General features: G+C 32.6%; 2 protein-coding genes across 3 annotated transcripts in view; one reads left to right on the top strand and one right to left on the bottom strand.

The window, feature by feature from the left end:
* Positions 1–24524, bottom strand: part of LOC127707552 (perlucin-like protein) — a 204840-nt gene that overhangs the window by 49459 nt on the left and 130857 nt on the right. The window lies entirely within an intron of this gene.
* Positions 1104–23569, top strand: LOC127707543 (acidic mammalian chitinase-like). Its single transcript, XM_052212137.1, has 10 exons — positions 1104–1196; positions 1742–1787; positions 3478–3657; positions 3911–4173; positions 4854–4978; positions 15438–15552; positions 16609–16794; positions 17052–17174; positions 21378–21627; positions 23343–23569. The coding sequence occupies exons 2-10, from the start codon at positions 1742–1744 to the stop codon at positions 23567–23569; spliced, it is 1515 nt and encodes a 504-aa protein (XP_052068097.1). The 5' UTR covers positions 1104–1196.

The raw sequence follows: 24524 nt of genomic DNA, 5'->3' as shown, positions 1-24524 counted from the left end.
TACTTCTGCTGAATTTTACTAAACGATGTCTTGAGTAGTGCGATCTAAAGTGTTTTCGTAAATCTAATTAAGTCTAGTATAGTCTGTCTAGACTTGGGCGATCAAACGTTTGTCAAAGCTCTGAAAATTCTGTTCTAATCTGTCTATGCTTGGGCGGTTTTTAATTCATCATACATCTGCTACACTTTATTACTATTTGTTTGAACCTGGGTGATCTAGCATTGTCATAATTCTGTTGAATTGTACTATGGTTTATCAAGACTTAAGTGATCGTAATTTTCTATATCTCCTCTGAATTCTACCACAAGGTGCGACAATTTAGATATCCTTGGCAATATAACAAGGGTCATTACTTTGTTAAATTGTACGTCATTCGGTTTAGACGTTGGCGATTGAACGTTTGTCATATAAATGTTCTAATTTTTTCTAGACTTAGACGATCTTATTTTTGTCATATTTGTGTTGAATTTATAACAAACTGTCTAGACATGGGCAATCGACCGCTTGTCATAAGTCTGCTGAACTTTATTTTAAACTTTTCATACGTAGACGACTGAATGTATGTCGTAATTTTGCTGATTATACTACTATATTTCTTGAGCTATTTTATGTTTGTCTTAGCTTAAAAGAATTATAGCACAATCTATTTAATCTTTGATGACTAAACGTTTGCTGACGGTGGTAACACTTATTCGTCCCAAAAAATACAAGGATATTCCTTTTGTTTATTTCTGAACCTATAGCTAATTCATGTTCTTTCATAAAACAATATTCTATCAGCGTTTATTTGTTTTATATTCAATATACTGTTTTCAATCTGAAATTCTCTTTTAGGTGCTAATTGTACGGGGAAATATTTTTCCTATAGAGTTCAATGGCAAGCGTTGTGCGTTGTCATACGAATTAGCGACTTTTATTGTTGCATACACTATGTTTGGCTACTATACAATAAGTGGGAATAGATTTATTATAGAAACAAAAAAAGAAACGAAAGTTCATGTAAGGAAATAAAACATTGTTTAAGAGTAATTTGTTATCTTTCACAATGAATTACGACACCTATATATAGACAAAAAACGAAGATCCATATAAGGATATATTATAAACCAGTGGATTTTTTAAATCAACTGTTTCCTTGGACGTGAACACAGACCAACTATTTAGTTCAAAATTACATATGTCATTTCAGGATAGTGGTAAGATTAAGATTATTTACGAGTATGATAATACTATTAATAAAATGGTTAAAACATGTAAAATATTTTTGTACATGTTATTGTTTCTTTTTGACATTATACGAGGATATTTCATATAAGTTTTGCTAGGATAGCATGCGTATACGTTTACTCTCTATCATTACATCAAATAGTTGTGATGGGTTTATGATAATGTAAATCATTTCTCATTGACGGCATTACAAAAATTAACAATGTTCTTGTGGGGTGTTTATAGAGGGAGAGTGATTATTTTAATCTTTGATAAAGTTTATATGTCGCGCAAAAAAAAGGGAAATCTTCAAATCAATATTTCGTTTTCTTCCGTTTTTATAGGAACAATTTATCTGAGGACGTGAAAATAAATATTTTGTATTATATTCTTTAATTCAACTTATGGTGAAATGATGTAAATAGCTGTTTATACAATAGAATGATTTATGAACATAGCCATCTTTAAAGCTTGTGTAACGGGATCATAATTATTTTTCATATCGATATACATGTATATAGTCTTTCACTTTCAGATGAATCGGTACACTTTTCTAGTTTTCTTACTTCCGTTGTCAACTGGTAAGTTATTTTGTCTACCAGCCACAATATATGCACACAAATGAGATATAGATAAAATCTATTTTAATCAAAATGTCTGTTTAAAGTAAGGACGATGATCATTGGAAATTATACATTTTGTCACAATAAAATGATCAAATTTGAGTATTATGTTAAACAATTTATATTTATATGCAATCTTCTGGGCGTTTTTGACAGCTTTACAGACCATTTAACACGGTTGAATAAACTGTGGTTTAGAATCAACAATTATAAAATATTACAATAAATGAAACATCTGACCAAGTATTTCTGTCAAAACCGCAGTCAAGAACTGTTGCATTTATTCGGATTGAATAAGTAGTGAAAATTAGAATATATAAAAACCTAAAACAAATCCCATATAATTTCAAATAGTTATGAACATTTTTAAAAAATGTACAATTATCTATCAATTATTCTATGGATGAACAGACTAATGTAAAACGCCATGTTGCAAATACGGTAACATGTAATTTAGATACGATATGGGTAAACTTATCGATCATTTCTAAAAGATTACCAATTCAACACTTAGATTGTTTTTATTGATATAAATTTTGATTTGTTATCAGTAAATTTAAGCTATACTAAATATTATTGTTATATACATATGCACATTCACAGTTCTACAATCTGTCAATACCTATATTTTGGTATTATGCAAGGTCAGGTTTTTCTCCGACTAAATAAATTCATTGAATGTTGGATGTGTACTGATTGATATTTTAGTCTTTGATCTGACAAATATAACGTTTATAAAATATATAGAACATGTTGTATAATTGCCAATAAGACAACTATCCACCAGAGGGGTTTTGGTTGCTGTGTATTATATTTGTGTTTATGTTATTATTATAAGTCGGGCCTGGCTGTTTTGGTTTTTTCGTTTTATCTGGTGTTTTTTTTTTTTTTTTGGTATGTCGATGTCATTTATAGCTTACTATACGGAATGGATTTTGCTGTTGAAGGCAGTGTGGTTTCTTTATATTTGTTGTTTAACTACACGGTATTTGGTCTTTCTGGATATTTACCTTATTACAATCATGTCACATCTCTTTATTTCTTATATCCTGGCTTGGAACATGAAGAATGTTGCAGGGTTAGACTTGTTTTTTAGCATTGAACTGTCCCTTGGGAGATAGGGACAGATTTGTAACAGCAAAGATTAAGATAAACTATAAGACGCAGTTAGAGTTTTGCTCATCGGTATGAAACAAAACAAAACAAAAAACAAAACAAATTTACGTACCGATTTAATGTATATTACATGTGTGAACCAGGCTTGCACAAACCAAAATATCAATCAGTCCATATCTAACGGATTCAGTGTAAAGACATAACGAACAGTCTGAAAAAAACAGTCAACTTTATAGAATTCGAAAGATAAGAATTAAAAAAAAAGAGGGTGGGAATGCCAAGGGATCGTTCACTTTTCATTAGACGAGGATAATTTGACAACACCATGACAAAGTGCGAGACGAGGTAAAGATATCCAGGTCCACAAATCACTACATAAAAACTAAATGACTTAGCAACATGAACCTACTCAAAGCATAATTTACATGCAGGATACTCAACACGGGATATGCAATGAAACAGGCTTCCCAATTCGAGTGAACGATTGTATACATTTTATTCGAATTAATTTTATATGGAATATACATTTCAGTCTTGGGAAATTATAAAAGAGTTTGTTATTTTACAAACTGGGCACAGTATCGACCTGGAACCGGAAAGTATATGGCTAGTGATGTAGATCCATATCTATGTACTCACGTTATCTATGCGTTTGCCAAGGTGGTGGGAAACAATATCGAACCGTATGAATGGAATGATATTAATGAGTGGGGTAAGTTATTCAGAACATTTCATGAGCATTGCTTTAAATTCACAAAAATAGGGTTTGACCCTTGTATATATGAGCAATTGGTTATTTTTATATTCCTTGTGTCAAACAAAAGATAATTAATGAATATAAAAAAGGTATATTTCAAAAGTAAAAAATGAACAATCTTTCAATATTGACGTGATCATGTTATCTTATTTCACGAATTTTGTTTTCATTCGAAGTTGTTCAGTGTTCACTTATTTTGTTTCAATAGCCAAAGGTCAGTTTGAAATGATCCGTGATGTCCGAATTAAAAACCCTGCCTTAAAGATACTGTTAGCTATCGGGGGATGGAATCATGGAAGTGCACCTTTCACCAAGATGGTAGCAACTCAATCAAATATAGACGGATTTGTCATAAATTCAATGACATTCCTTAGAGCTAATGGTTTTGATGGTCTTGATCTTGACTGGGAATATCCTGCCAACAGAGGAAGTCCTCCCGAAGATAAACAGAAGTTTACTCAGTTAGTTAAGGTAAAAGTAATTATGCAAAAACAAATATATCAGTTTTATTGACGAATTTTGATATGGTATGAAAAATCAATTATTTCAAATTATTGTTTTAAATTATTCATGGTCATTGTTTTATCCAAAATCTAATTAGGAAGTCATTGCTTTTTATGTAACCTGATTTAATCAAACAAGTGTGTACGTGCATACTACACATCTAATGTCTAAAGATTTGCAAGTGACATACAACCCTCAAAACTGACAAACAGATATGATAATCTAGGTTTTGAATAGACCAATAATTTTGTAAACGTTTTAGGAAAGCAGAATTTTGAAAATATAAGAATCGTGCAATACATACATTTGTATTAATAAGAATTAAAAACAACACGTTATAAATTGCATGCGTCCGACGCGCTTTTCTGAATTTACCTTCATCAGGAACGCTCAAAGCCAAATATTTGAAAGCCAAGGATGTATAAGAACCGAAACAGTTGAAGAGCAATGTGACAAAAAAAGGACCTAAAAAAAACCCAAATCTATCTAAGATCAACTTTGCCTGAGGGAGTAAAAACCCTAATAAACTAAATCCAACTTTGAATTCCAAATGAAGTTTGAATATTTAAAACTCTTATAGGTGATGGAATTTTAAAAGAACTCTATGCATAGGCAGCAAATTATATATCTATTGTTTTATATTCCAGACATTACGTACAAAGTACGACAATGAAGTGTTGATTTCCGGGAGATCACGTCTTCTGTTGACAGCCGCTGTGGCAGCCGGTAAATCTACTATTGAAAGTGCTTATGAAATCGACAAAATAGCAAAGTAAGACTTTCGGTTTATCATACCAACTTCCTTAAAAGCGTATAGTAATGCTTTTCTTTGTTAATAAATAGTTTTTTTCAGATATTCAATGCAATTTTCGAAGTTTTGCACTCATTTTCCGTTACCATGGCTAAGAAGAGATTAATTGTCCCAGTACAAAAACAGTAACCAAATGTAGATTTCAGTAACTACACGTACGTACATTCTTTATTGGTGTATCATTCATTTTAATTACCCAGGTTAAACTAATTTTATATTCGTTTGATGTGTTTGAGCTTTTGATTTTGCCATTTGATAAAGGACTTTCCGTTTTGAAATTTCCTTTGGTGTTCGATTTTTGTTTTTGTTATTTTACTTTCTAATATGATTATATGTTTATATACAATATATTCTATCTTGTTTTGGGAGGGGATAAATCATACTTAGTAATAATAAAAACACTCTGATTCAAACAAAAAATTCTCTGAAACTGACATCGTCAAAAGGATTCATTTTTTGTATTGATAACATATTTGTTACTTTCGGAGTACGTGGTTTTTTTCAACAAACAAAACATTTTTATGGGAAACAACTGTGCTCCTGTTCTTTCCAAATAGTTCCTTTATTCATATGAGACAAAATCCTTGCAATAGCGTCTTGTTAAGAACGAAAACAAACTTGCAATATCCTTTAACTCCACTTTCCACTTTATGGATGATTTCTTTTCACAAATCCACTCAAAGTTGGTTACTACGTTAAGGTAACACGATACCAAATGGCATATTTCCCGATTTTTAAAATTTTTGGCACACTTGTATTTTGATTCGAGTTACATCGGAATATAAAATAAAATATAGGGGTCACCATTTTTTTTTTTTTTTTTTTGTAATTTTCATAAGAAAACGTCAATTTTGGCGACGAATTTACATAGATCTATAGGGAAAATGTCCTTTTTTCACCTATTTTATTAGATTTTTCAATGGATGGCTATGTTCTTTTATACGGAGAAAAACCAAAAACTAACATAATATCCAGGGTTGTATACTGAATCCAAGCATGTATAGAAACACATATCACCATCCTTGTTTTTTAGATAAATTTCTTCAAAGTTGACCAATACGCTTAGAATTTGACTGAACACGTGCGACGTAACTGAATACAGACTAACGTTATTTTTACTCAGAGGTCTCTAAATTTATGAAACAAAAATTTTAATCAGTTGTGCGTTTGAAAGTAACACCATACAGACACGGAAGTTGACATTAAAAGCGATCTAGATCTAACATTCACAACGTTGTTGTTACAATATTATTGCCAAATTTAGTATGATAAGCATTCATAACGTAAGACATGAGTGGGGACTATTTGTAGTTACAGTGGTAACGCAGGCAAACACATCAGTAGAATATGATTTGGACAATTTTTTAAGCGATTTGTTGGAAGTGCTCCGTGCAAGACCACAACATGCACAAACATTCATAACATCAAACTACAATGACGACACAGAAAATATGACAGCAATTTTTAGACCAGCTGCAACTACCATCCCTAAAAGATCGTCGAACCCAAAACAGATAATATCCTCTTCTGCAAAGTCATACACAAAGAAGCCAATTTACTATCTGATCAACTGAAAAAAATATCTAGGACAACCAAGAACATGCATTATCTGTATCTGTATTGGTACGTGTAGAATCATATTAAGGCTTTTATACACGGTGGAGAAGAGCGCCAGTGGTGTTAATCAGATGTGGATTCTCAAAAATTCGAAAGATCTACTGCAATTTTGCAGCAACATAAAGACTTTTGATTTTTCTACGCTTTACACTACTATTCCCCATGCTCAGTTGAAAGATCGACTTCACCATCTCATTAAACAGAGCTTTTTCTATAAAAATGGGAAGCGTAGATACAAATTTCTTGTTTTGGGTTACAATAATTCATATTTTGTGAAAAACCACACTGAATCTACCAGAAAATATACTGAAGAAGATATTATCAAAATGCTGGACTTTTTGATCGACAATATATTTGTTGAGTTTGGAGGATTTATATTTCAACAGACAGTCGGTATTCCAATGGAAACTAATTGTGCACCCCTACTGGCCGATTTGTTTTTGTACTCGTATAAAACATAATTCATTCAGAACCTTCTAAAAGACAAAAAGAAAAAGCACCTTGCGAAATTCTTTAATTTTACTTTCCGATATATTGATGATGTTCTATCATTGAATAGCCCATATTTCAGCCAATACTTACATCTCATATATCCCAGTGAACTTGAAATTAAGGATACTACTGATACTAGAAGGACTGCTTCATACCTTGATCTTTTCCTCAATATTGACACAGATGGACGACTTCACACGAAAATCTATGATAAACGGGACGATTTCAACTTCCCAATTATCAATTTCCCATTTCTCAGCAGTAACATACCCTCTGCTCCTTCGTATGGTGTTTACATATCTCAATTGATACGTTATTCTCGTGCTTGTTCACACGGACTTCATATACAGGAGTGTGCTCCTTACGCAGGAACTGCTCCAACAAAGTTATGAGGAGGACAGATTAAAAATGACACTCCGTAAATTTTACGGACACCATCACCAATTGGTTGATCCATACGATGCGTCTTTGTCCAAACTAACTAAGGACATTTTTACCACGTGTTAGATTGTGGTTTGTCATTACGTCGTCTGATCTTTTAATTACCGAACGTAACTTATTCCCGATTGTGACTGTTTTGCTGAGTGTGAAACCGCATTGCTATAAGACGTGTCACGATACCTTTCTATCCCAAATTCATGTATTTTATTTTGATGTTATATTTGTTGTTCTCATCGGATTTTGTCAAATGTCTTAACGTCTTTTCTGTTATGTTCGTGTGTTATGGTAGAGAAAATTAATCACCCCCTTCATTTATTAGATTTTAGTTTGGTTCAACAAAATGTATACGATATATTTGGTTTACAGTTTGATTCAGAAGAAACACCGACATAGCTAGATAATACAATTAATTATCTAATTACTACCATTTGATATTAATAAGTATTGTAATTTTCATTGTTATTAATAAATGTAATGTCAGTATTACAAATCTAATCTTTAATCAATCCTTATCCTATCTTATTTTTGGGAAATATTTTTACAAATTTGTGACGTCACTTTGTGTGTTTTTTTAGAATTTCAAATGTGACGTCACTTTGTGCGTTGAGGCTTTGGCTTAATCGGCTGTTTATTTTTTTATGTGTTGGATTAAGTTGTTTTATGTAATGTATCCGTTTTTATTCTGTAGTTAGTCCCCACTTTGGTTATATCATTTTAATATCTATTATATAGTCATTTTATAAAATTTACTGTTTGCAAAATTATAAATTATTCTAAATGATAAGGACGTTCTTGTCCCAGGCAGAAAACCTTGGCCGTGTTGGGCGCAACTTTTTGGAAGTTTGGTCCTCGGTGCTCTTCAGCTTTGTACTTGTTTTGGCTTTCAAACTTTTTTCATCTGAGCGTCACTGGTTGGTCTTGTGTGGACAAGACGCGCGTCTGGCGTATTGAATTTTAAGCCTAGTACCTTTTGTTAGCTATTATTCGTGTGTTTCTTTGTCCTATATGTTCTCCCATTTATTTGTATTGTGGTCCTGTCATGTGAGGTTGTCGTTTTGGTGTTGTGTTTGACGTTGCCATAAAAGCGGGAGGTTTGGCATGCCACAAAACCAGGTTCAACCCACCATTTTTTTCTTAAAATGTCCTGTACCAAGTCAGGAAAATGGCCATTGTTATATTATAGTTCGTTTCTGTGTGTGTTACATTTTAATGTTGTGTTTTTGTTGTGTCGTTATTCTCCTCTTATATTTGATGCGTTTCCCTCAGTTTTAGTTTGTAACCCGGATTTGTTTTTATCTCTATCGATTTATGAGTTTTCGAACAGCGGTATACTACTGTTTCCTTTATTTATGGGCGGTGTTCTTGTAGGGCGGTCTTAAATGCCTCTACTGAACCTGCATGCACAACTTTATCTGGTAGTTGGTTCCAATGAATAGTTGTTTCCACGAAAAATGAATGTTTATACTGTGGCTTGTTGCTGTCTGGTACTTTAAGCCCTCTGGTGTTATTGATTATTTGCCGTTCAATAATATTGTCTGTTTCACAGTTTGAATATACTTTGGCTTTGTTTGTTTGTTTCGGTTTTGCTGGTGTGACAAAATTGTCGGCTGGTAGAGCCGGCACCAGACCCTAAACATTTCCTGAGACTGACAAAACAAAACCAGACAAATCAAAATTCTGCTTCATACCAAACACAATTAAAGATTGGAACCTACTACCACCAAATATTTTCTTCAAGATTCAATCAGCAGAAAAACCAGCTAAAACTTTCAGTGATATTGTAAGGGGTGTCCCACTAAGTGAATTACTCGACTCATGCTTGGTGTAGTAATATCCTTGAATGATTTACCGTATACCTATCAAGATCAAACGACAAAGCAACGACGCCACCGAATTGAAAGATTTAAATTATGACAATATAACATGCATAAGAATAAAAGAGAATCCCAAAGCTGATGGTACATGAATTGAAATGGCACCGCAACTATTATATTGTTTTCTTTTTTTATCTGTTTTAGAATAAAGGTTTTTCTTTGAATTTTTTCAATCTTTTATTTATATTTGCTAGTATCATTACAAAGTTAAATCAAAAAGAAATTGAGAATGGAAATGGGGAATTTGTCAAATAGACAGAAACCCAACCAAATAGCAGAAAACAGCCCAAGGCCACCAATGGGTCTTAAACGAAGCACGAAAATCCCGCACCCAGAGGCTGGCTTCAGCTGACCCCGAAACAATTATGTATACTATAGTTAAAAGTATGGAATTTGACAAGAATGTTTATGTGGTAATTGAATTTAACACATTAATCCATCTTTACAATTTACAAAATCTTCTAAAAATAAGAATTTGTATGAATGTCATGAATGAGACAACCTTCCAAATTTTTTGAGGTTTGCAACTAGTTAACGATATGGCCTTCAGCACAGAGCAATATCCACATGCATAGATACATAAATGTGATTGTCATTAAATTCTACAGGAAAGCAATGACTTAAGTGGAATGTATTGAAATGTTCCTTTTGTTTAGTTAGTATATAGTATATGGCAGGTTCATTTGAATTGTATAAATTGGTGTGGTTTTTGAAGGACAGTCCTTTATTAATTGTCAGCTTGTTGTATACACAAATATTTATAGTTGTATATACAAGCTTTATACATGCATTTAGGCTTTGCATACTTTCATTTAAAACAACATACTATGCATCAATTATAACTACTTTAAACATGGATGCATGCCTGTTCAAAGCTGTTGCACTTTGTCATGTTCAGCAGGATTATATATATTTGATCAGACTAAACAAAGTTGTAGGTTTTGCTACAAGTTAACCATTTTATACTTGGAAATGATGTGAAAAGATTCAACGAGGTGTCAGAGAACAAATTGAGAAGCAAAGTATGGTAGTATAAGAACTAGGATATGAGATATATAAAATATCAAGCACCAAAACTATGTAAATTTCGAATCGCTCGCTTGCTTAAAATTCTTTTCATAGATTTTTAAAAAAAAAATATTTCAAAAATAATATCGCTCTAGTAAAAAATTATTTCGCCTGCCAAAAACCAAATTTAGAAAAAAAACAAATGAAAAAATTTCGTTCTCTCGCTACCCCTTTTCAAAGGAAAGGGTCCGAAGAACTAGAAATTAATTTGGTGTGTCCTTAATTCAATATAACATTCCACTGATTTAATTTTATTTCGTCTTAACTGGGTGCACAATTATCTTTTCAAACATGAATCTTCAACTTAACCCTAAGAAACTAGGCAAATGTGATGCCCCCGCTGCATCAAGTGCTTCAAAAATTTGATTAAGTAAATAGTGATGTTAAAGTACAATTAAAATTGATTGATTGATGGTTGCTTAACGTCCAGTGGCAAATATGTCATGCATGTTCAGGACGATACAATACAATTTGAAATAGTTGTGTTTAAAAAACACATTTGACGCACCCGTCAATAAAGGATTAAACATTCTGTTAGTTGAGAAAATTATAAAGAAAGATAAAATGCATATTCTAAATATAGTAAACTCTGTATGGTGTAAACGTGTGAGTTGTGTGCGTAGTTAATCGGACAAGCCTTTCAAACAGTATGCAAAATTTCACTCAAAAAGGCAAAGTTCCACATTCTGTCATTCGTGGAAAATTATACAAAAAAAAAGCTTGAGAATATAAGTTATCTACGTTCATATCCGTAGATATGAGTATTTTAACACCATGAAGTATCCAAGTCCACCCTGAGACTTTGTGTGCCTTTATAATTCATCAAAATACCTAATTCAGCAACCTGTCATTTTCTTTTAAAAACAAACTAATATCCTGACAATATGCGCACCTTAAGTATATGTACTAAAACCAGGTAGAAGCTTAATAACTGTAGTCCTAAGAAATTAGCCGTATAAACCCTATATACCAAGTGCGGCACATACGCTCCAAGCATTTTCTCGAGGGAGAAAAAATAGGTATTAGCGTATATGATGATGTTCTATTTTATAAAGTATTTGGTGACAAAATATCTTTTTCAATAAGCAGTTCATAGTGCAATGTAACCAAGCTAACATCTATATTATTTGGTATTTGATGGAAAGTTGTCTCATTGGTAATCATACCACATCTCCTTATTTCATAAAATTTTGAGTTTTCTCCTGAAATACAAGAAGTTTAAAGACTTTAACAAATATGTACTAGGTGACTGAAATATGTTACTGTTATAATCAACATCTTACTATTGTTGTGAACATTATAATTTGAAAGATTTGATACTTGCCATGCTGAATATACTTATTAACTTTCCAATTCAAGGGACTTTAGAATCTTTTCTAAAACTACAAATAAGCAGTAAAAAAAATACTCGTCAATCTGGCATTAGTTACGGGTTATCTAGATGTCTTTGGTTTTGTGTGTCGTTAATTGGCCAGTTGCTGTCTTATAAAATATATCCCACGTCTCCATTTATAAACACAAAGAAATACCAACACTTTTTTTACATACATACTTGTATACTTGTTAAAAAAACTCCTTGTAAGACTGCAAATACCCTCGGCCGTTTGAATAACAAAGGTTGATGAAAATATGTATAATATGTTTGCGTTTGAAGCACTTTTCTTGATTTACCTTCATCAAAGCACCGATCATTCATTTATAGTGAGGCCACGGTTTTTTTAATGAATCGTTTGATTGTAAATTTCGAGGAAATAATTTATTTCAGAATGGAATTGACAAAAAAATATGTAACGGGATCTGAATGATTTTATTTCGTCTTAACCGAGTACACATTTAGTGTTGACATCTCATCTGCTTGTATGGATTTTTTCTCTAAATTCTATCCGTATTCTTTTCCATATAAATTTCCTTTTGCTATTTTGCTAACGGCGTTTTACGGCGACCATTTTTAAACGAATGGGTTTCTTAACGGAATTGCATTTATAGAGGTACAGTTTCACGTATTTTCACACATTATCCTGCGTTTCTATAATTTGGATTTCTACTTTCAAAACAAAATTTCACGGGGAAACGGCATGCATCTTAGATAAGAATTTATTGCAAAAAAAAACCCCAAAAAAAAAAAAAAAAAAAATTAAACAGAATAAAAAAACTCAATCTGTTTTGCATAAGAACATATACAGATAAGTCGTACAAATGATTACTTATCATTAGAAACAGAACATTTAAAAAGATACTTTTAAATGTAAAGAATGAGAGGAAGAACGAGAGGAGGCGACGAAGCAAGAAATGTCAAATAACGTATTGCATCTAATCTCTCGGAACTCTGCATCTATGCAAAGTTACAATTAAAAATGTTCATCAAAAATAAGTTATTTTATTATTTTATTATTTTATCATTTCGCGATAAAAGTACAGCGTAGGGCCTACATTTGCAGTTTTATTTCCAAAGTCTGATATGGTTATAAACGATATAAATGTCCGTATTTAGGATATTATGAATCGTGAAAGTTTTAAAATATTGCGAACATTTTACACGATCATGTTGTACAAAGATTATTTATAAGTATTTGTTTTTTATTTAAATTTCACTCGAACTTGAGATAAAGGATACCATAGATACATTAAGATATCCTTCATATCTTAACCTACATATAGAAATTGAAAATAAGGGGTCAGTTGAGAACAAACCTTTATGACAAAATAGATGATTTCAGCTTTCCAATTATAAACCTGCTTTTTTTATGTAGCGAATTTGCATATTGATTATATATATCTCCAATTGGATACGATATTCCAATGCTTGCGTTTCTGATCATGATTTCCGTGATATAGGGTTGATGTTAACAAGGAAGGGATTGGTTATCCGTTAAGGATTATCTGTTTCATCGATGACGCCGGATTTGTTCAAACTGTCTTTACCAAAAATACGCCCTCTAATGTGACATCACAGAATGAGAATTATCACCGAATATGTACTTACACGACAAGAGTAATACGACGGTGACAAATGTGTGGCAGTATCTACTTGCTCTTCTGAAGAACGTTCACCGAATATGTACTAACATGACAAGAGTAATACGACGGTGACAAATATGTGGCAGTATCCACTTGTTCTTCTGAAGAACTATCACCAAATATGTACTGACATGACAAGAGAAATACGACGGTGACAAATGTGTGGCAGTATCTACTTGTTCTTCTGAAGAACTATCACCGAATATGTAATTACACGACAAGAGTAATACGACGGTGACAAATGTGTGGCAGTATCTACTTGTACTTACATGACAAGAGTAGTACGACGGTGACAAATGTGTGGCAGTATCTACTTGTTCTTTTGAAGAACTATCACCGAATATGTACTTACATGACAAGAGTAATACGACGGTGACAAATGTGTGGCAGTATCTACTTCTACTTACACGACAAGAGTAATACGACGGTGACAAATGTGTGGCAGTATCTGCTTGTTCTTTTGAAGAACTATCACCGAATATGTACTTACATGACAAGAGTAATACGACGGTGACAAATGTGTGGCTGTATCTACTTGTACTTACACGACAAGAGCAATACGACGGTGACAAATGTGTGGCAGTATCTGCTTGTTCTTTTGAAGAACTATCACCGAATATGTACTTACACGACAAGAGTAATACGACGGTGACAAATGTGTGGCAGTATCTGCTTGTTCTTCTGAAGAACTATCACCGAATATGTACTTACATGACAAGAGTAATACGACGGTGACAAATGTGTGGCAGTATCTACTTGTTCTTCTGAAGAACTATCACCGAATATGTACTTACATGACAAGAGTAATACGACGGTGACAAATGTGTGGCAGTATCTACTTGTACTTACATGACAAGAATAATACGACGGTGACAAATGTGTGGCAGTATCTACTTGTACTTACACGACAAGAATAATACGATGGTGACAAATGTGTGGCAGTATCTGCTTGTTCTTCTGAAGAACTATCACCGATTATGTACTTAAACGACAAGAGTAATACGACGGTGACAAATGTATGGCAGTATCAAATTGCACTTACATGACAAGAGTAATACGACGGTGACAAATGTGTGGCAGTATCTACTTGTTCTTCTGAAGAACTATCACCGAATATGTACTTACATGACAAGAGTAATACGACGGTGACAAATGTGTGGCAGTATCTACTTGTACTTACATGACAAGAATAATACGACGGTGACAAATGTGTGGCAGTATCTACTTGTACTTACACGACAAGAATAATACGATGGTGACAAATGTGTGGCAGTATCTGCTTGTTCTTCTGAAGAACTATCACCGAATATGTACTTAAACGACAAGAGTAATACGACGGTGACAAATGTATGGCAGTATCAACTTGTACTTACATGACAAGAGTAATACGATGGTGACAAATGTGTGGCAGTATCTGCTTGTTCTTCTGAAGAACTATCACCGAATATGTACTTACATGACAAGAGTAGTACGACGGTGACAAATGTGTGGCAGTATCTACTTGTTCTTCTGAAGAACTATCACCGAATATGTACTTACATGATAGGGTTATACGACGGATACAAATGTGTGGCAGTATCTGCTTGTTCTTCTGAAGCACCTGTGGTCACCCCCCCCCCCCCCCCTTTTTTATGTGGTTCCTTTTGCTCAGTTTTTAGTTTTCTATGTTGTGTTTTGTAGAGTGTTGTTTGTCTTTTTGTCATTTTCATTTGTTGCCATGGCGTTGTCAGTTTGTCTTCGACTTATGAGTTTTGAATATCGCATTTGGTATCTTCCTGTTGATTCCTTTGTTTGTGTAATTTCATTAGTGTAGTTCTTGGACGGTAAATAATAATAATCTCTGTGTTTACTAAAATATGTACTGTTAATATCATTAAAATACGTTTTTATTGTATTCCATTCTATTTCAGACATTTAGATTTCATCAATCTCATGTCATACGATTTATTCAGTGATTATAACAGCGTTACACAACATAACAGTCCTTTATATGAATCTTTGGCTCCAAACGAGGCCTTTAATGTAGTAAGTATATAGGTCCGTTTTACATTTGTTTGGCTCCAAACGAGGCCATTAATGTAGTGAGTATATAGGTTCATTGTCACAATGAACAATAATGATTGTATTGCATATCAGAAAACACAAAAACGAATACGAAATAATACACCTCAAAAAAGACAAATCAATATATAAGATTTCCGCCCTTACAAGTACAGATCAGATGTAAAATTATTGGAATTTAATTTTCTCTTAACTTAACTGTGAACATAAAAGACAGAAGATGTCAAGGTGACATTCACAATTTATAAGTCGAAGAAAACCTGACAACGCCATGGCAAGAGAAAACCAAAACCGACGAAAAGACAAACGAGTCTACAAAATACTCCATAAACTCATGTGAGTTTCAAGTGAATCTCATGTAAAACTCACGTGAATTTCACGTGACTACAACATGAGCTTTCAAAATAATGTTTTTCAAATAACATCTAAATTTTCAAAGTTAATTATAATCATGAAAAATACCTGGCTTTTTTTGGTAAGTTCACGTGACACATTTCACATGAGATTCATATGAAAATCAATTCATGTAAAATTCACGTGAAAATATTCACGTTAGTTTCACATGTAAGCTCGTTAGAGGTGAATTTCACGTTAGCAAAATTTGCCTGTGTAGAAATCAAAAGACTGAGCTACACAAGAACAAAGCAAGATGAGTGGTCAGGAAGTACTACTAATGATACCAGGTTCCTCTATAAACATATCCGTAATTTTCTTCACATCTGACACATCTAGGTGAAGTCAAACCTGAAAATGAATAAGAATTAGTAAATGAAAAGGGTAGACTAAGTGTTTGGTTCCCTTTTTTATCTGCACTCGCGCCTATCACTGATCGAAATATTTGACTAAATTCTGTGCTGATAACATGATAAACTTTACCCTGACAAGAAAGAGGTCAAGGTAATATTGCTTCTCAGAATATGAAAATCATTTTTTTATATATTTACATTTAAAAGGCAGCATACAAACAGTACAACATATTAATGTCAGAGGTGTTTAGTCAATAAATGTTTCTGTTTGAAGGATTTTGCTGTTAAGATGTGGTTGAATGGAGGAACACCGAAACATAAACTGATTGTGGGAATGGCAACCTATGGAAGATCTTTTACATTAAGAAACATAGCTGAGACAGGATTTGGTGCTCCTACCACTGGTCCAGGTACAGCTGGAACATATACCCGAGAAAAAGGATTCCAATCGTACTATGAGGTATGGTATCAAACAATGCCTTAATATAAAGTTGATACGTTACGTTATATCTAAAAGGACATATCAAATTTTAATAACAAAATACAACTATTAGCAATGTAAATATTACATGCATGTCCAGGACGATTGTCTCTTTTATGGATAGTTGTCTCATTGGCAATCATATCACATTTTTGGATTCCTATATAAAGAACAATCCTTGTTTGAAGAGGTTGTAACTTCATACCTATCTCGCAACTCAATCTTTTTTTCCACAGATCTGTACCAATATCAACAGTCATGGATGGACGGAAGGTTGGTTAGGAGATCAACAAGTACCATATGCCTATAAAGGCGATCAATGGGTTGGTTTTGATAATCCTAAAAGCATTGAAATAAAGGTAAAATTTAAAAATCAAACGTGCATTTAAAAACGAAATGTATTTTTGAGAAAATTGTAAAATCATGGAAGTGCAGGGTGGATGCACACAAATTCACGGGAAATTTAAGAAGTAACTAGTTAAATAAAAAAAAACAGCACTTGTTTTCAATCATAAAAGGCGTTGAAAGGTTTTCATGGCTATACTGAAGAGTTTAAAACAAACATCAATGTTTTAGCTTGACACTATCATTTACGTATCTGACATTATATACCGTAAGGTACAAGTCTTCTTTTAATATAAATAAATGTGGTATGAGTGTGGTATTTAAGTTGATCATCATAACCAGTATACTTCAGGAGAAAAAATCAACAAAATAGGGCCAATGTCAGTATTTTTGTGGAAAACTTCACGAAGAAAATCATAGCTGAAATCAGCCGTAAGAAATCATAAACTGATTTTTAGCTAAGCATGTTAAATGTACTATATATATGTATAGCTACTACTGTGATTTTAGTTTTTATGCTATTGTGCTTTTAATGAAATATAATGAAGTAGTTTACTAACTGTGACGATATGATTAAAGCTGTATATGTTCTCCTGGATAACATCTACGCACGTTTCGGCATAATTATCGACAGGTTGTAGGTATTCCTATTGGCACCATTGCGTCCTTTATAATTATCGACAGGTTGTAGGTATTCCTATTGGCACCATTGCGTCCTTTATAATTATCGACAGGTTGTAGGTATTCCTATTGGCACCATTGCGTCCTTTATAATTATCGACAGGTTGTAGGTATTCCTATTGGCACCATTGCGTCCTTTATAATTATCGACAGGTAGTAGGTATTCCTATTGGCACCATTGCGTCCTTTATAATTATCGACAGGTTGTAGGTATTCCTATTGGCACCATTGCGTCCTTTATAATTATCGTTAGGTTGTAGGTATTCCTATTGGCACCATTGCGTCCTTTATAATTATCGACAGGTAGTAGGTATTCCTATTGGCACCATTGCGTCCTTTATAATTATCGAGAGGTAGTAGGTATTCCTATTGGCACCATTGCGTCCTTTATAATTATCGACAGGTAGTAGGTATTCCTATTGGCACCATTACGTCCTTTATAATTATCGAGAGGTAGTAGGTATTCCTATTGGCACCATTACGTCCTTTATAATTATCGAGAGGTTGTAGGTATTCCTATCGGCACCATTGCGTCCTTTTATTGAAGACTTAATCCTGTATTTTTATGAATCACATGTTTGACTGAGGTATGATCCGTATTATTTCCATTTATAAGAACAGCTAATTATATCATTACTGCTGTAAATAACTAAGATTTCTTTTATTACACTGCAGCAATGTACAATGGGTCCTTAAGATAAATATAACTAGAACTCACCCGCGACATCACGGGTCCGTGACTGATTGTAAGTTCCTACCTTATTTTCAGCCTGGATTTTTAGTATTCGTATTGTCATTTTCTCTGCTTTCTGTTTTGATCCGTTCTGGTTTTCTTACTACAACCTGAAACTACTTGTAGATATATTTTTTTTTTTTGGTCAATGATAGAATTTAGAAGTGTCAATCCCTGTATAATGACGAAGTTCAGGTGTGATTATGACCCGTGCATACAGCAAATTCAAAATACACCGTAGAGTATTGTCGGGGAAACTTAAAAACAAATTTCCCATATCTTCATATATTTGGATTAGAAGATCGACTGAAGCTGTTTCTTATTATAAACGGAATATCACATTCTTTATTTTTACCGGTAAATAAAGATATCATCCATCTGAACTTGTACTTTTAAAGGGGCACTAGCTGTAAAATTCATGTGTACTGATTTGACTCAAATTCTCATATTTGATTTATAACAATGTAAAACATTTATCCAAATTATTAAAAGTCTAGAATAAACAATTTACAGAGCATCGGTTCGATAATATGTAGCTTCGTTTCGTGTGTATTTTAGTCTAGACGCCATCTAATTAACTATCGAGTTGACCTCCGAAAACCTCCGATGGCCATATAAGGTATATAAACATAAATATAGATATAAATAGATTAAGCGAACTCGTGCAATTGGATTTTTCTACGTCTATTTTATTTCATATGATAAATTAAAAATATATATTAATCATCGTTTTTACCTGTATAAGAATGAATTTTTGTTAATCGAATCAGTCAATCAAATGATTTACCTTTGTTTCACTTTCAATGTTGACATTCTTTTCCTTTAAATGACTAATCACGCACGATTCGTGCGTTATCCATCTCTAGCTAAGGGGTTGAATTGAAGTTCACATGAATAAGGATTCAATGAGGTCGAATTATTCACTTGCAAGAGAATAATTAATCTTCAATATTTCTTAGCTTATTTTGTCAAAATTGAACCATACTTGCTGCTAAAAGCGAATTATTATATTTCACTATTTCACTTTCATTAATGATTGAACAAAAAAAATCCTATTTAAGATTTTTTATATTTTTGTAGCTAGTGCCCCTTTAATAAAAATCACTTTAACATTGCAGTAGAAACTTTTAATAATGTCTTTAGTGGTATCACCTGTAACACTGATTTTTTTTTTAAATGAGGCGGAAGATGCCAAAAGGGACATTCAAATATCATAAGTCAAAAAGAAACTCACAATTCAAAGGCAGTAAACGAAAAACGACAAAAAGAGAAACAACAGTTTAATATATTTCTTTTCGTGTTTTAGTGATTTCCCCTGTGTTTAATATAGCTATATTATTTATATGTTCAAAATTGAATAGAGAAGTCGTAAACGGGTTCTTGTTATTTTGGAATTAGGTATATGGGTAATAAATTTATGCGAAATACTTTGACGGTTCAATGGGTGGGGGTTTCATTATACTGTTTAAAGAATGTGTTGATGTGTCAGTTCATCGAATGTGCTCACATTAACTACAACGTACAATAAGTCGTTTATTTTCATATTTATTAATGTGGATTATATAGAGTTTATATTTATTTACATTTAATATAATGATGTGTTGGACAAATTGTTATTGAATTATATTTGATTATAACGTTATCAAACATTGTTTGCAAGAGAAAAGAACAAGTAACTGCGAGCAACCAAATCCATGTTACGGCTTTGTCTTATTTATACTAAGGAATTTAGTAAAAAATTCTTTAAATTCGGACGAGCATGGCGAGGGAGAATTTAAATACATTTCTAAACATGTATTATAATCCAAATGTTAACACTATGTCTCATGTTCATTAGGCGTGTCGATACTTTAATTTTGGCACTGAACAATGTCATGATTTTCTCAGACTGTTTATGACGTTTGTTATATATCATATATCTTCAGAAGTGTACTGATTGATAAATAATTTGACAACTGTTTTTTAGGTTTCAATAACTGTTATTCCTCTCAGATCGGTACTTTGCGTCTTTCGTAATATGAATAAAAAGAGATGTTGGTTTTATGTCATTGTGACAGCAACCAAACGACAAAAATAATCAAAACGACATCTAGAGGCCAACATACACAGATCCAGGACCCTCGGTAATAAAACTTTGTACCCGGAGTACAAAACTTGTGCTCGAACCACCAAATCCAGTATTTTGATTGGTTGAGATCTGAGTCTTTTATGACCGCAAGGCCAGATTAGGGATGGGCTAAGCACTCGCAAACTTGTTCAAACCCACTTCATTCTTTTATATCTGTCACAAACGTCAGTCTGTAACCGAGTTGTCATCATTGGTTGATATCGGCGATAAGAGTCTTTCGTTGATTCTCTACATATAAATCAGATCGTTGATTTTCCCTTTTGAATTGTTTCAATTTTATTATGCCATGACATAGTTAAGTATTCGGTGTGAGTTTTTCTCATTGTTGATGAATGGTAATACTGTGGTCTGTAGTTTTCAAATGCTTTGCCTTTGGTCTTTTGAGGATATTTATTCTATTGGAAATCATACAGTTCGCTACACATCTTTTAGACTTTTTATTTACTTTTGAGATACTGGAATTTGTGGAAAATTAATATAATACATATGTCAAATAAAATGCAAACATTCATATTTTTTTTTTACATAATTCAACGACAAAAAATATGTAGGGTCTTCAGCGATGGAAAATTCCTATGCAGTATGTCTAACTCGCCTTCGAGAGTCTGGATTATTTGTGAATAAATGTAGCAGTTAATATAAAAGATCAGTATCAATTTTTTTTTTTTATTACAGACAAAGTATATCATAGACAATGGTTTAGGTGGAGGTATGATATGGGCAATAGACATCGATGATTTCCATGGCATATGTGGGCATGGAAAATACCCGATAATGCAAACAATGAGGAAGGTTTTCAATGGAACTGCGGGTCCTCCTGTCTTTGAACCGACATCAATGACCGATTCGACGACAAAGACATCGATTACTGATTCATCAACAAAGGCATCGATAACTGACTCAACTAAATCATCGATGTCATCAGGTATCACAATATTTTCAGGAAATACTAGTTTAACAGTTATTAGACATTACATTACAAATTGAATTTCCACGATCGAGGACAAATAGTCTTCGTCCTTTTGTCGGTAAACGCTATTACTTTCATACTTTTTACTTGAAAATAAAACTTTTTCAATTTGGTGAGTCCGAAGCGGTGTTCTCTATTTACTTTCATCGGCAACGCTCAAACCCAAAACCTGTTAAACCAAGGATACATATACGTGAATAAGTAAGGAGCTAAATAACAAAAAATTACCGAAAAAAAAAACAATTTAACCTATTAAGGGATTGTCATTATGTAATTTGACAAATATTGCGAGTTATATAATTTGACTATCTTGGCCTAATGCGAAATAATGAAATCTTGTGCGCGTAAGAAATATTTTTGTTTTCGTTTGTTACCGTAACAATTTATCACAAGAGTACAGCTATTATATTAGTACTATACTATATGTTGTGTTTAAAATATTTACTAACATTTACACATTAATTCATGCATTCATTCATGCTTTGCTGCCGCAACTTTATGAAACAGCCTTCCAAACCATTTCAGGACTGAAAATAGTTTTTCACATTTTAAAAGTCTTGTTCAGTCCTGGAACGGTTTGGAATGTCGCTGTTCTGCTTGCAGATAACTCTTGAGCTGTTTATTATTTATGTTGCTTTTTTGTTGCTTTGAACTAGTATTGATGTATTTCTTCACGAATTTTTATATATTTAAATTTTAATTTCTGACACATATTCCCAGAAGTTGGATAATAAATTCATGTTGAAAATATTCTGTTCTTTAAAATTTCTAGATCTCAAAGCATGTACTATAGTTCTAAACTTTTTATTTGATTTTTAAAAGTAATCTGTTTATTTAAATAGTTACCATATTTTTAACCTAAATTTTAAATTTTAATGTAGGTAAAGAATGTTTTACTTCATTCTAAATTTGTTGCTAAATTTTTATTGCATGCTATATATGTAAGATTCAACTTTGTATTACAGGTTGTTTATATCTTCGATTGTTTTTATGTTTTGTATATGTTTTTAAATTCGGTCAAAAGCTCCTACGCAGTTCAAAAGCGAAGGAAATTTCAAGTTAACATATGAAATAAATGTTTCTTACAATTATGTATTTTCAGTGTGAATAAAAGTTTGTTTGCAAAATCTTCATCACAATATCACAATATCTTCCCCTTATTTAGTACAACCCAAGTGGTCATTTACCGTGACATAGAATTCAATGCTCTGTTGCATTTATATATGTCATATCCTTTCCTTTGTGACATTGTTATCAAATAAGGGTAACGATGTATTGTTTCTAGTCAGTGAGGCAAAATGAAAATTACGCGTGTTTATTATCTCGGTTTTAGTTATATGTGAGGGTCTGTTTAAAATCTTTTCAAAATATTTTTTTGAAAGGGGGTTCCGTGTGCGCTCATTCTTCATTTCAAAAATTCATGATATTAAAACTACAATGTATATAAAAAAATATCATCTATATATAATGTCCCGAAATATTTTTCTCATGAATTTAGGAATCCGTTAATAAAAATGGAACATGCAAAATGTATGAATATTAAACTATCTAGCTATAACTTTTTCCGAACATTTTTAGTTTTATTTGGAAACAATCAGTATTAAAGCCATCTTAATGAAATATAAGCATATGCCACATCTTTTTTTTTTCTTTTCGTCTTTTTTTTCTAGGCTTACAAGAAGGTTGTAAAAGCAACAACGGATCAGTTGATATTGTTCTTGGAATTTTACTGGCTGTATCGCTGGCAACAATTATTATGTTAATCCTTTACATCTTCAAACTAAAGGGTTACGAGGTCATGCTGTGGCATATTACTATAAAGAAGAATAAAGCAAAACAGTATAACAACTTACAAGACTCAAGTAATGTATTGCCGAATGTAGGTTATGTTTCTTAAAAGCTGAACCATCAGAGTGAAATTGATCAATCTGTTTCTACGGAACCAAGGTTTTAACCGTCGGACATAAACCATGAATCTAGCGAATATATATTTTTTTTTCTTTTGTGCCTCGCCTGGATCTATGTGCATTTTCAACAATGGCCACTCTCCAACACTAACAGAATAAAATATAATTCATGACTAATATCTGGGGGATTTTTTGTTGACATTGCATTGCGAATCATTTTTTAAAGTTTTCAGTTTTTCTAACTTTTTCTAGTTTTTGCATAATATGCAAAAACAGGGTAAATATTTATAGAATAACTAATCGAGAAAAATATTCAACGAGTGACCGAACAACACATTAATTCACGAATGCGCGTAGCGCATGAGTTAATTATCAGTGTTGTTCGGTCACGAGTTGAATATTTTTCGATATTTGAATTCTTTGATTAGTTATTCTTTTTATTACATTGGCAAATGGCTTTTTTCATAAAATTGAAGTAGAAAATGTAAGGAACTATATCTTTTTCTACGCATTCACAATTTGTTTTGATCCGACGTTATCAACGTCTTGACAACGCCTATTGTTGTATGACGTCAGAAGAGTGAAATAACCACGTTTATTTCACATGTGAAATTATCGGTTTTTATTTCACTGGGAAATCAATGTAATTCATTGCAACCAATGTAATAATATCTTTTAAAGAATGAAAACAACATGTTATAAATGTAATGCGTCCAAAGCGCTTTTCTGGATTTACCTTCATCAGGAACGCTCAAAGCCGAATATTTGAAAGCCAAGGATGTATAAAACCGAAACAGTTGAAATTCTTTATAATTTAAAGGACCATAACTCCTACAAGGTAATGATACATTAAAGATCTTATTTGCTGGTAAATTTTGCTGTTACAATTTTTTTTATTTACTATAGTTTTGAACAAATATGCATACTATGAGTAAAAATCATCAT

The sequence above is a fragment of the Mytilus californianus genome, unplaced genomic scaffold, assembly GCF_021869535.1.
Source record: "Mytilus californianus isolate M0D057914Y unplaced genomic scaffold, xbMytCali1.0.p SCAF_7, whole genome shotgun sequence".
Classification (NCBI taxonomy): Eukaryota; Metazoa; Mollusca; class Bivalvia; order Mytilida; family Mytilidae; genus Mytilus; species Mytilus californianus.
The sequence above is the reverse complement of the archived record's forward strand: the minus strand, read 5'-3'. Positions and strand labels throughout refer to the sequence as shown.